The sequence below is a fragment of the Notamacropus eugenii genome, chromosome 1, assembly GCF_028372415.1.
Source record: "Notamacropus eugenii isolate mMacEug1 chromosome 1, mMacEug1.pri_v2, whole genome shotgun sequence".
Lineage (NCBI taxonomy): Eukaryota > Metazoa > Chordata > Mammalia > Diprotodontia > Macropodidae > Notamacropus > Notamacropus eugenii.
Window position 1 is genome coordinate 175,698,437 of NC_092872.1, and position 13,838 is coordinate 175,712,274.

Sequence of the window (13,838 nt, forward strand, 5' to 3'; positions counted from 1 at the left end):
TCATTATGATAGGAAACTGATCAGCTGAAGATAACAGTGATAATTCAAATGGAACCAAATTCCCAGTAGAAACCATTCTCAAATTAACTAGGGATACCCAAGGGGAGAAAAATATATTTTGTTAAACTATAGATAATAAATATAACAAATGTAGGTCACCTATGATAAATTTAGGTAACCTTCCCTACACATGTTAGATTTAGTTTGAAGAGTTGTTATGGGAAAAGGGGAATCCCTACAGAGAAAAACAGATATCATAGGCAAGGCCTTAGAAAAAGCTCATTACATTACTCTAAAATGCTTCAGCTTGGAGAGTTTTATTTTCAAATGTCTTCATGGCTCATCAATAGCAGGGAATTTCAAAAAGGATACCAAGAACACTATTTGATATGGGAAGCCACTGGCTGCAAATGGCATTGATCTGAACTTTAGGGTCAGAATGACGTGCCTCTCGGGCTCCAATTTTTAATCCCAATGAGTTTACTATTTTGTCAATTTTTTCTTTGTCCCTATAATTTTTCAAGAAAACAAAAACACAAGATTATATTTCTTCACACCCTGAAACAGAAGTGAAATTTCATTAGCTATTGGTTCCCAATCTTTGCTTTTACAATAAAAGACTATAAATATTTGGAAGGATATTCCTGACACGGTGCAAAAATAACCTATTTTTTAATTTTAAAAATGGAAAATTCCAAAATACTTTTATGAAAAACCACATTACCAACAACATACGTTTCCAAATGGTGAAAAAGAAAATTACTAACCTGTCAATTAGAATGGAATTATAACAAAATTAACTTCAATTTCTATTTGTTGCAGGCAAATTTTATCAAATTAATCTTATAATGGGCATAGATGCCAATTTTTTTTTTTGCACAGAAATTGACTTTAATGACCCCAAGCCTCATCTTTCTTGTTAATAACATGTAGATATTATCATCATGCCATCACTATGCCACTTTTTAAAATCTTGGCTATTACACCCATGAGCCATGATGTTCCTTGGGCTGAATATTAACAGTAATGTTTGGTCCACCGACTGCAATCAAATCTGTTGAACACTTCTATCCCCTTTCCTTGTCAACCGCACTCTTTCTGAAGCATGATGTAAGTGCCTAAGATTAGCATACTACTTAGATAGAGCTGAGGAGAATATCAAACACTGTAGAATAATCTTACTTTTTTAAGACCGCATCATAGAGACTCCATATGTTTTCCAGGACTAACTGTACAAATAAAGGTTTCTTTCCTTTTGTCTGAAAGAAAGAATACATATATGGTTGGAATAAATAACAACTCACTTTTATGTTTTACAAAAGGCTTTGTGCACAGACAATCTCAAAAGTGTAGAAAGGGTATCAACCCCCATTTTGCAGGTGAAACAGGGGTGTAAAGAGGTGAACTGACCTGGTCATGGTCACCAATCTAGTGAGTGCTAGAGCCAGAATTCTCACCTATGTGTTCCAATTCCTGTGCTCTCTCTCTGGTCTCTACCAGATTGTCTCTTGAGATCTTAAACATTTGACAGATGTCTCAACACAATTCAATTTCACACTCAATTCTTTATCAACTATGTCTCATCAGTTTGCAAATATTTACTCAGCATAATTTTCAGTCTGGCATAACCTGTACTTCAGCATTCAGAGCCAAATTTCAATTATCTATACCAATGGTGGCAAACAGTAACAAAAATAATACTTAACAATGAAAAAGGGAAACCCTACTATTGCAGCTGCCCCAGCAATGCTTCCATTTCAATTCAATTCAACCAACATTAATTACTATGGCTACTTCCACTGCGCCTGCCACAAATGCTCAATAGAGGCATTATCCACCCTAGTTAAGGAGCCAAGGTGGCTTCAGTTTTAATTCTGTTTGAGTAGCCCCTTCATATGGAACTTTTTCTACAGTGTCATACCCACTTCCCTACTTCTTACACAGAGTATACTAAACAAAACTTAACACTTTCTTTATAGCCCAGGGCTGTCATTATGAATAGTAAATACTGTACTGCATTATAATGGACAGTCCCATAGAGACCAATGAAATGCCAAAGGATGTTTGCCGCTATGCTAAGTGGCCCCAGATTACCGAGACATGTAAGGTAAATGGTAAATATACAATCTCTGACATATAAAATGCATGGTTCTCCATCATTTCCCCAGAGCTCTTGTGTAGCTATGTGACTTTAAAATACAGTTTTTTAGATCTATAAGAGATAAGGTCCAAACTTCTAACTTTATAGAGATGCAGAAAAACAGAGGTTAGAAAGAGGAAGTCACACAAGAATCAGGCCTTGAACCTGAATTTCTTCACTCCAAACTAAGAGAAAATGAGTTATACCACCTAAACTTAAAAAACCAATAAAAATTCTTATCTAAGCACAATAACTGAGGAAGAAAGCTTTTAAGTGTTAACCAACTTTGAAGAGTAAAAAACTTTCATGACATGAGCAGCATAAATGAAAGATAAACTAAGTCTCTAACAGCTGTTAAATGATATAAGATATTCAAAGGAAAAGAATGCAGCCTAAATATCAAAATGTTATATGCCACACTTTCTGTGACTGTTTGAATACAGACATTATTTTTCTTCAATGTTCAACATTATAACTTCATCTCTGAAATCCAGAGAAATTTGTGAAATAGCATAAATGAACCTACATGAAGAGAATATTACTGGTATTTGTGCTACATGTGTTGAAAAATTTATTAAGGTCATAATTTCCATACTACACTGAATAATAAAGAGTATTAAATATCAGCTACTACTTGTATCTATTGGTAGAAAACTTCAAAGATTTATTTTTCTTTAATACATCAACAGTGAACCCCCCCTACAAAGTGACTCTTCATCTTACTGTATTTACCTGGTCAACTTTCATGATCTTCTTTGATTTTGTATTTAGGTAATAATCTCCCCATAAGGTCTTCAAAAGAACATCAGTCTTGATGCCAAGTTTTTGGCTGTATAGTTTGGCAAAGTGCTCAATCCTGAAAGAAAGTGATTTTCCATAGCAATATGAATTATGCAAAAGATGGCATACTTTATTGATTTCATATGTAAAAAGCAAGGAGAAGGGAAGTTGGCCTAAGGATCGGATGGAAATTGGGATGTTCGAACCATTGATGAGGTCTATTCATTGCCTCCATGATTTCAACAGTGTAGAGAATTCCTAGCATGGAAGGTCTTTCCACCAAAGCAAATCAACTCTTCTGGGGTTTTAAATCCAGAGAGATGCCTGGGCACAGAGGTTTGTGCCTTATGGTCACAAAATACGTATAGTAGTCAAGGCTTGCACCTAGGTCTTCTGGATTTCAAAAATGCTTCTACTTTATCAGTACTAACTCTGTCAATGAATTCCCCCTTCTCAATCTCAAACTAAAATGAGTTCAACTTTCTAGAAAAATATCCCAAGCACCTTGATTTTAAGTAGGGCAGTTCCATAAATATAGGGTGGTTATACATTTCTGCCTTAATCTTTTTCTCTATACATTAAAAGAGCTGTGAGATTTCATCAGTGAGGAAATTTTATCCACTGACAGAGATCACACACAGCCCCTCTACATTCTTAATAGGTGCATTTATGAATTACCGAGGCCAAAAAATTTCATTACTTGCTGGCCAATATATCTGCCACTGATTCTCCTTGAAATGAGGCTGGCACTCAAATATCAGACATACAATCCACTACTTGGCCTATACTCCAAGTCCTTCTAAATTGCTAGACGTGCCAGAGCTGGCGTTCAAAAGCGAAGCCTTTGAAGACCCACTGTCATCATCTTCGACCCTAACAGCAACAAATGACATTGCTGTAACACCTTATAATTAGAAGGTGCTTTACAAGGATTATTACATTCATTACATGAACGTGACAGCAAACCTGTGAGCTCAGTAGCGCAAGTACTATTGTCCTCTTCCATACTGCCTCCCAAAACAAAAATAGGAAATTGAAGAAAAAAGTAGTCAAAAATTTTATATCCCATTCTTGGCTCTTAAGAAGCTGTCACATTTTCAAAGAGATTAAGTCATCCTCCCAGGACTCACTAACACAGTGAGTTAGTGGCAAGATGAAGACTCTTAATCCAGGTCTCCTGCCCTACATTCTTCTGGGTGAGCTTTTTGCTACTGCCCATAGAGGAAAAATTACTAGCTCCCAAAAGTCAAACAAGAAATAACGGGCTTTTATTAACACAACCTGCAATGAAGGAACAGAGAGCTTACTTAGGAAATCTGAGTACAGTTTGAATTATCTTTGTGGGACTGAATTAAAAAATATTCCTTTTTCTCAGAGAATTTTATTTCTTCAGAGACCTAAGTTAGTTGTGAGCATGTGACTTAGGAATCCAGAGACATTTTACAATGGTCACTTCTAAACAACATTCTAAAAAGTGATATTGCAAAAAAGCATGGCACTCAAGACAGTATGTTAAAAGATGCCAGTATTTTTTGAAAGCAAGCCAAAGGCAACAAAACTCAGACTTTTATGATTCACTTGATGTCTGCAATTGCTAATATACAGTTTGACTGAACCCTTTCAACACATGGATTTTATATGGGAATCCCAGATGTGCTGAGTTCAGCACTTGATCAAAATAGAATCATCCAAATTTCACTCTCTCTTCCCAAAAGCACATGGAAGAATTTTAGAATATGTCAGCAATTCTGTCATGGGTGTACAAGGACAGATTTCTGCACTAGTGAGAGAAGACACTAGAAGACTCCTAAGGTATCTTCTATGTATCACAGCAATTACTAGCTGACCCAAGAACCTTCCCTAACAAAACAATATTTTAGTAAGAAAAAGAGATAAACACCACAGAATATTGAAAAGGGTCCTAGATTGGGAATCAGGAAATGTAGATTCTAGTTGTGGCCCTGCTACTAACTAGATGTGTGACAATAAGGCAAACAAATTAAATACCATCTAGGCCTAAGTGTCCTCATTCAAAAACTGATGGGTATGCTTGGGTCTGTGGCCTAATGGCATGGTTGTGTCTGGAGGGAACAAGCTAAGGCTGGCTTTTATCAACATTAATACATCAGTAGAAAGCAGAGATTGGGAATACCACCACAGAAGTGCAAAACTTTGAGGAGGCAGAATGGGAACACTCTTGGCAGCTGGCCTCTTAATCCTGTGCTTTCAAAACCACAGGGCTTTCTTGCCACCAGCTTCCCACTTCTGTTTTAACCCCTTGGAGCCCAGGACTTCTAAGAGGTCCTGGTTCCAATCTGGCCTTGCCTTTGGTAGATGTTAGTTTGGATCAAATATTCCAATTCTATCCGTCCTTCCTCAGGTAGGTATTTTCCTCCAGCCTTGGTGATTGCCCTAAGTGTTTGCACATGTTGGCTCCCACCAAGGAGAATATAATCTTTTTTTTTTTTTAAGGTTTGTAAAGTTCATTACATGTGTTATCTCATTTTAACTCAATAACCCTGGGAAGTAGGTGATAATAATCCCCTTTTGTAGATGAGGAAACCAAGGCTGCGAGGTTAAATGACTTGCCCAGGGGTCACTGAGCTCAATCAGTATCTGCGTGAAGATTTAAATTCTGGTATTCCTGAATACTCTATCGACTAGGCCACCTAATTTTTTTGTGGGGCATACAGATACAATCTAAGGCACCTCCTAGTTTGAACGTTCTTAGTCTATGAGATTTGGACTCTTTCTTGGAGACTAGTTAGCATTAAAAATAATTCTCTTTTCCCTTGTTGAAGAGTAGCCTATTTAATAATCTTATTATTGAAATAGAGACTATAACCAATTAATACTCTCGACTAACAGTTCATCACACACAGTATTCAAACTAGACAAGACAAAGCAGGTAAAACACACACCTGCCTTCACAGGACAAACAAATTATAAATTGTAATAAGTCAAGAAATATGAGAAAAGGTTAATTTTTTTTCTAAAAAAAGCTCTCTTTTCAAGAAGTCTTGACAGTAGCTCACTTTTAGTACAATGCCTGATAAGAGCAGTCACTTAATAAATGCCTATTAATTTGCTGCCTGGCCAATAGGTCTTAATTTTTTAATTTAATAATATATAGGGAGAAATTGGAGGAGTTGGAAATCAGCTAAGAAAAGGAAAAGGCAGCACCTAGTGAGAAGAAATAGAATGACTTGACACTCAAGGCAATAAAGGAACTTCAAGAAATCTAAGCCTACCCACATTGAGGGAAAGGAATTAGCATTTACTAATTATCCACTATATTGCAGGCACTGTGAAGCACTTTACAAATATTATCAAATCTTCACAACCACCCTGAAAGACAGGTGCTATTATTATCACCATTTTACAGTTGAGAAAACTGAAGCAGACAGAGGTTAAAGGACCTGACTACGATCATACAGCTAAAATGTGTCCAAGGCAGACTGGAACTCAGGCACATGGCTCTGTTCATTATATCATCCAGTTGCCTCAAGTTATTTGCAAGTCTTATCTTTAACCAACGTATGGTAAAATCCTCACTTTAACTGGACCTTCTTATATGCATTTCATTTTTCAAAAATCTTGTTTTCATGTTTTGAATGACTGCACATGTATTATCTATGTCAAACTGCTTACCATGTGGAGGTAAGGGAGAGAGACAATTTAGACCTCAAAATTTTTAAAAATGAATGTTGAAAATTGTTTTTACATGTAACTGGGAAAAATAAACTATTAAAGAATGCTAAAAAAAATTAAAATCTTATCACCAATTCTTTTTGTTTTCACATGATATTAATTTCTGAAGATACCTCTTGCTTTCTTCCCTTAATTCAGAGCCAACCATTAAAAAAAAAACTTTTAGAAGGCACAAATGGGGGGGCAGGAAATTAATAAAGATTTACTTAGCATTTCTTTAAAATTCTCAGTTAAATGTTTGGAGTAAGAGAATCAGTCTAATCTTTTATATCTATACCCCAAATACAGTATTATCATCATCAATATTTATAAAAATCCCCTTAAGGTGCTACAAGATCTGACTCATGGAACCTTATGAAATGCAAAATGATAATTTTGATAACATTAAATTGAAAAGTTTTTGAACAAACAAAGCCAATGCAAACTAGATTTAGGAGGGAAGCAGAAAACTGGAAAAGAATTTTTATAAATAGTATCTCTGATAAAGGCTTCATTTTTAAAATTTATAGAGAACTGAGTCAAATTTACAAGAATACAAGTCATTCTCCAACTGATAAATGGTCAAAGGATATGAACAGGCAAGTTTTCAGAGAAAGAAATTAAAGTTATCTATAGTAATATGAAAAAATGGTCTAAATCACTATTGATGAGACCGTGAGGTACCACATGACACCTATCAGATCAGCTAACATGACAAAATAGGAAGATGATAAATGCTGGAGAAGATGTGGGAGAGTTGGAACACTAATTCATTGTTAGTGAAACTGTGAGCTGATCCAACCATTCTGGAAAGCAATTTGGAACTATACCCAAAGGGCTAGGGAAATGTGTACACCCTTTGACCCAGCAACACAGCTTCTAGGGCTGTATCCCTCATAAAAATGGGGAAAGGGCCCACATATACAAAAATATCTACAGCAGGCCTCCTTGTGGTGGCCAAGAACTAGAAATTAAGGGGATGCCCATCAATTGGGGAATGGCTGAACAAGCTGTGGTACATGAATGCAGTGGATTACTATTGTACTGTAAGAAACGATGAAGGGTGGGAGCGGGGGGATGAAGCCAAGATGACAGAGTAGAAAGACAGACAGACCTGTAGAAGCTCCCATCCGTAGCTCATAAAATACCTGTAAAACATGACTAAACAAATTCTAGAGCAGCAGAAGCCACAAAACGACAGAATAAAAGAGATTTCCAGCCCAAGACAGCTTGGAAGGCCAACAGGAAAGGTCTATCACACAGGGCTCAGAGTGCAGTGCAGCCCAGCATGGGCCACGGTGCAGCAGATACAGGACCCAGAACAGGCTTCAGGGAGCCACTGGCAGCAACAGTTCCCACAAATGCCAAAAACAGCTTCAAAGGTGAGTGAGAAAGCTCCTTTACCCAGGAGAGGAAAACGCAGTCTGGACCACAAGCAGCAGCTACTGCAGCTGCAGCATCCATTCTATTCACTGATTCTGGGCAGAAAAGTTTTTGGTTACTCCCAGACCAGTACGCAGGCCAGGAGAGGAGTAAACTCCTCTCTCTTGATTGTGCCAGCCTGGAGGAACTGAGAACTTACAGGTCCCCAGAGCATACCCTCCTCTTAACAAAGGACTCAAAAGTCAAGTAACTGGCTGGGAAAATGCCCAAAAAAGGGAAAAAAATAAGACTATAGAAGGTGACTTTCTTGATGAACAGATATTTTCTTCCATCCCTTCAGATGAGGAAGAACAATGCATACCATCAGAGGAAGTCAAGGCTTCTGCATCCAAAACCTCCAAAATAAATATGCAATGGTCTCAGGTCATGGAAGAACTCAAAAAGGATTCTGAAAATCAAGTAAGAGAGGTGCAGAAAATATTGGGAAGAGAAATGAGAGCGATGCAAGAAAATCATGAAAAGTGAGTCAACAGCCTGCTAAAGGAGACCCAAAAAAGTGCTGAAGAAAATAACACCTTTAAAAATAGACTGACTCAACTGACAAAAGAGGTCCAAAAAGCCAATGAGGAGAAGAATGCTTTGAAAAGCAGAATTAGTCCAATGGAAAAGGAGGTTCAAAAGCTCACTGAAGAAAATAGTTCTTTCAAAATTAGACTGAAACAGATGGAAGCTAATGACTTTATGAAAAACCAAGAAATTACAAAACAAAACCAAAAGAATGAAAAAATAGAAGACTATGAAATATCTCATTGGAAAAACAACTGATCTGGAAAATAGATCCAAGAGAGACAATTTAAAAATTATGGGACTACCTGGAAGCCATGATCAAAAAAAGAGCCTAGACATCATCTTCCAAGAAATCATCAAGGAAAACTGCCCTGATATTCTAGAATCACAGCGTAAAACAGAAATGGAAAGAATTCACTGATCACCTCCTGAAAGAGGTCCCAAAAGGAAAACTCCTAGGAATATTGCAGCCAAATTCCAAAGTTCCCAGGTCAAAGAGAAAATATTACAAGCAGCCAGAAAGAAACAATTCAAGTATCGTGGAAATACAATCAGGATAACACAAGATCTAGCAGCTTCTACATTAAGAGATCAAAGGGCTTGGAATATGATATTCCAGAAGTCAGAGGAGCTAGGATTAAAACCAAGAATCACCTACCCAGCAAAACTGAGTATAATCCTTCACAGGAAAAAATGGTCATTCAATGAAATAGAGGACTTTCAAGCGTTCTTGATGAAAAGACTAGAACTGAATAGAAAATCTGACTTTCAAACACAAGTATCAAGAGAAGGATGAACAGGTAAGCAGGAAAGAGAAATCATAAGGGACTTACTAAAGTTGAACTGTTTACATTCCTACATGGAAAGATAATATTTGTAACTTTTGAGACTTTTCTCAGTATTTGGGTAGGTGGAGGGATTATACACACACACACACACACACACACACACACACAGAGCACAAGATGAATTGAATAAGAAGGGATGGTATCTAAAAAAATATAAAATTAGAGGGTGAAAGAAGAATATATTAGGAGGAGAAAGGGAGAAATAGAATGGGACAAATTATCTCTCATAAAAGAGACAAGAAAAAGCTTTTTCAATGGAGGAGAAAAGGGAGGAGGTAAGAGGGAAAAAGTGAAGCTTACTCTCTTCACATTTGGCTTAAGGAGGGAATAACATGCTCACTCAATTTGGTAGGAAAATCTATGTTACACTACAGGAAAGGAGGGGAGAAGGGGATGAGTGGGGTGTGGGGATGATAGGAGGGAGGGCAAATGGGAGAAGGGAGTAATTAGAAGTAAATACTTTTGGGGAGGGACAAAGTCAAGAGAGATTAGAATAAATGGGGGGCAGGATAGGATGGAGGGAAATATAGTTAGTCTTACACAACATGACTATTATGGAAGTCATTTGCAAAACCACACATATAAAGCCTATATATTGTTTGCCTTCTCAGTGGGGATGGGTGGGGAGGGAGGGAGAGAAGTTGGAACTCAAAGTTTTAGAAACAAATGTTGAGAAATGTTTTTGCATACAACTGGGAAATAAGAAATACAGGTAATGGGGTATAGAAATCTATCTGGCCCTACAAGAAAAGAAGATGGGGATAAGAGAAGGGAGGGGCGTGATAGAAGGGAAGGCACATTGAGGGAAGGGGTAATCAGAATGCAAGACATTATGGGGTGGGGGGGAGATGCGGAGAAAATTTGGAACTCAAAATTTTGTGGAAATGAATGTTGAAAACTAAAAAAAACCCCAAATAAACATTTTTAAAAAAAGACAAAAAAATGAACAGGTATATTTCAGAGAAACCTGGAAAGACTTATATGAACTGATGCTGAGTGAAGTGAGCAGAACCAGGAGAACAATGTACAGAGTAACAACCACTCTGTGCAATGACTGACTTTGAGAGATTTAGCCCTTCTCAGCAATGCAAGGTCCTAAAACAATTCCAAAGGACTTAGGATAGAAAATGTCATCCACATCCAGAGAAAGACCCATGGAGTCTGAATGAAGAGTGAGGCAGACTATTTTTGTTTTGTTTTGTTTTGTTTTTTTCTTTGTCATAGTTCCTCCCATTCATTCTAATTCTTCCATACAACAGGACTAATGTGAAAATATGTTTAATAGGAATGTATTGTAGAGCCTATATCAGATTGCATACCCTCCTGGGGAGGGGGGAGAAAATTTAAAACTTATGGAAGTGAATGCTGAAAACTAAAAATAAATAAATTTACTTAAAAAAAAAAGATTCTGACTCATCAAAGAAAGATTAGATTAACAGACACAAAAAGAGAGATATGAATCCAGAGCCTCTGGTTCCAGAGGCCTAACGCAGAGTAACTTCCATCCTCTAGGTCTCATTCTGCTAATGTCCCACATTAGTCACTTCTTCAGGTTAAAGATTCTTAAGTCTTTCATCACAGGATATGATTTTCAGAACTCTCACCACCTAAGTTACTATCTTCAGAACGTATTCTTGTCTGTCATTGTCTTTTGAAAATGTAGCCCAAATCTAAATGTCAGAACTTGTACAAGATTCAACAAAACAGAGTACAGTGGGAATGCCATTCTCCATAATTTAAACATTATACTTTAAAGTGACCAGAGATTGCACATCCCACTGCTTAAGAATATAAAGAACCAAGCATCTTTCTCGTGGGAATCGCTGTCACTCTAGGTGGCTTCCATTCTCTCTTTCTTAAGTGTAAATGAAACATGTTAGATTTACCTCTGTAAATTTTCATCTTACTGGTTTCATTCCATCATTCCAGCCTGTCAAGATCATTTTGAGTCTTGATTCTGTTATCTGTCACATTAGCTACTCCTCCTAGGCTAGTGATATTTGAAAATTTGCAACAAATTACTTACGTCTTTATCTGCATCACTGATTAAAACATCTAACACGGCAACAACAAACCCTGTATCAAGCTACAGACTTCACTTCTCAAGCTTGAAAGCCTCATTAACTTCGTTAGTCAGAGCTATTCTAAATTCACATGTTGAAACAGTGTGAATCCACCTACTGTAGTTATCATTCATGCTACTTTCTTCATCTTGTCCAGAGGTGTCACAAGAGACTCTGTCAAATATCTTGCTAAAATCAAGATAAACTGGGGGGGGGGGGGGGGGGGGGAGGCGGGGGGAGGGGGCATTCCCAACCTCTACCAGTCAAGAAACCTTAAAACAAAACGAAATTAGATTAGTTGTATATGACTTCTCAATGAATCCACTACACCTTTTTGTTTTCTAAATGTTCACAGAGACTGTAATCTGATTTAATAATCTAATCTAGACTTTTACCAGGAAGCAACCCAATGCTTGCCCGTTAAATCTCTAGTATCCACCTTTTCATCCATGTTGACAATATTTGTCTTTTTCTATTCCTTGACACCTCTCCCACTCACAATTATTTCTCTGACTACTAACAGGGGTTCTGTGACAACATGTACAAGTTATTTCAATACCCTGGACTGGTAATTTGTCTGGATCCAGACACTCTTAATTCATTTAAAGCCATCTAGTGCTTTTTTTCTTATCTCCTTGGATTTCAATTCTACCCTTTTCAAGTTGCAAGCTTTTTTTCTCCCAACTAGAGAACACAGAACAAGAGAAGATAAGCAGTTCTGCCTTCTGTCATCTGTTATTACACCATCTCCTCTAACCAGTCTCTTTCCTGCTGTTCTTGCTCACATATAACAAAAAAGGATTTTAATTTGTCCCTAGTATTTTTGGCAAATCTCGGTAAATTTTGACACTCTTTTTATGGGTTCATACCACTCTATTTGCAGTTGGATTTATACTCGAATGTCAATCTTTTGTCCAAGTCCTTTCTAAAGCTGAATAAATTTTCTGCAGCAAAAAATATTACTTTACAATAGCGTTCTCCAACTTTTCCCTCATTGGGATTATTTTCAATCATATTGTCAGAATTTCACTTTTTAGAGAATCATAACTTGTGGAAAAAATATTTTCTTTCAAGGTTTCTAGCCAAAGACCCATGTCCCTATTTTTTTCCCACTAAATCTTATGGTCATGTCTCATAACAATCATAAGTTCCCTCTTTTTGTAATCATGAACTTTAGATGACACGGTCACTACTTTCCAAAATTTCTATCACTGTCTCCATTTCTAGGAGCTCTCCTTGGCTAGCTAAAATTAAGGACAAAGTAACATCACCCTCATCTCATCCTCTACCTTCTCAAAGATGAAATGGTCAGTAAGTCAAGTCAAGAATTAATTAGTTGCTCTGATTTGAACAGAAATCAACCTCAGCTATTAAGTATACCCCATTCCCTGAATTCTACTTAACTGATATTTCAAAGTATATATAAAAATTCTATTTTTAAAATTGTTCATATATGTATATATGAACATATATACACAGATTTGTATATTTATATAAATATATTTATATAGAGGTATGTTTATCTATAAAAAGCCTCAAGCAAAGCTAACATCCTTGATGATACTAATCTTAAGGAAAAAAAGGACTCTACAACCGATGTCAAGAACTGTTTAACAATTATAAATCAACACAACTTATGAGTGAATTTTGGAATTGTTAAGAGGTCTCAGAGCATGTCTAGTTCAATGTACTATATATCCACAGAAGGGAATCTCTTTTACAACATCCTGGACAGGTGAACATATTTATTGCCTCTGTTTAAAAACTTCTAATGAATAAAACTCCCTCCCCTCTCTAGGTAACCTACTCAATCTTTACATAGTGTGAATCATTTAGAAGTGTTTCATTATGTCAGCTCCTCTGTGCCTCAACTTCCACTCATAGTTTTCAGTTTTGCCCTGTGCAGTAAAGCAAAACAAGGCGAATCCACCTTCCAGATGACAGCCATTGAAATACATAAAGGCATTTAGCATGATCCTTGGAATCCTCAGTTTCCTCATTTGTAAAATGAGGGGGATGGGAATTAAGCAGAACGAATCTGAAAACAATTAGATGACAGCCATTCAAGCATATGAATCCATTTAGCAGGGTTCCCTGAGATTCCTCATCTATAAAACAAAGTAGTTGAACTCTGGTCTCAACAGCTCTAAAACTATGATTCTATAATAGTTTTGCCTTCTTTCCATAGTGCATTATCATCCCATCTACCTCTAGCAGTGGTACTATCTTTGACCTGTTTCTTACCCCTAAATATAAGTAAAAAGTTCTATGTTATTCTGAGCATTTGCCACTATCCTGGATTGATTCTGCGCTTGAATATTTGACATATCACTTTTGCCACACATGGATTCATCCTCTATCATGCTT

At 36.9% G+C, this 13,838-nt stretch overlaps 1 protein-coding gene across 1 annotated transcript in view; it reads right to left on the reverse strand.

Annotated features, from left to right (window-relative positions):
* The window catches only part of EFL1 (elongation factor like GTPase 1), a 211,715-nt gene that overhangs the window by 167,420 nt on the left and 30,457 nt on the right, over window positions 1-13,838 (reverse strand). Inside the window, exons 8-10 of the mRNA XM_072619362.1 lie at window positions 2,873-2,996; window positions 1,183-1,259; window positions 373-509 (exon numbers count right to left, since the gene is read on the reverse strand). Coding sequence (XP_072475463.1) covers window positions 373-509; window positions 1,183-1,259; window positions 2,873-2,996 — 338 coding nt within the window. The remainder of the gene's footprint in view (window positions 1-372; window positions 510-1,182; window positions 1,260-2,872; window positions 2,997-13,838) is intronic.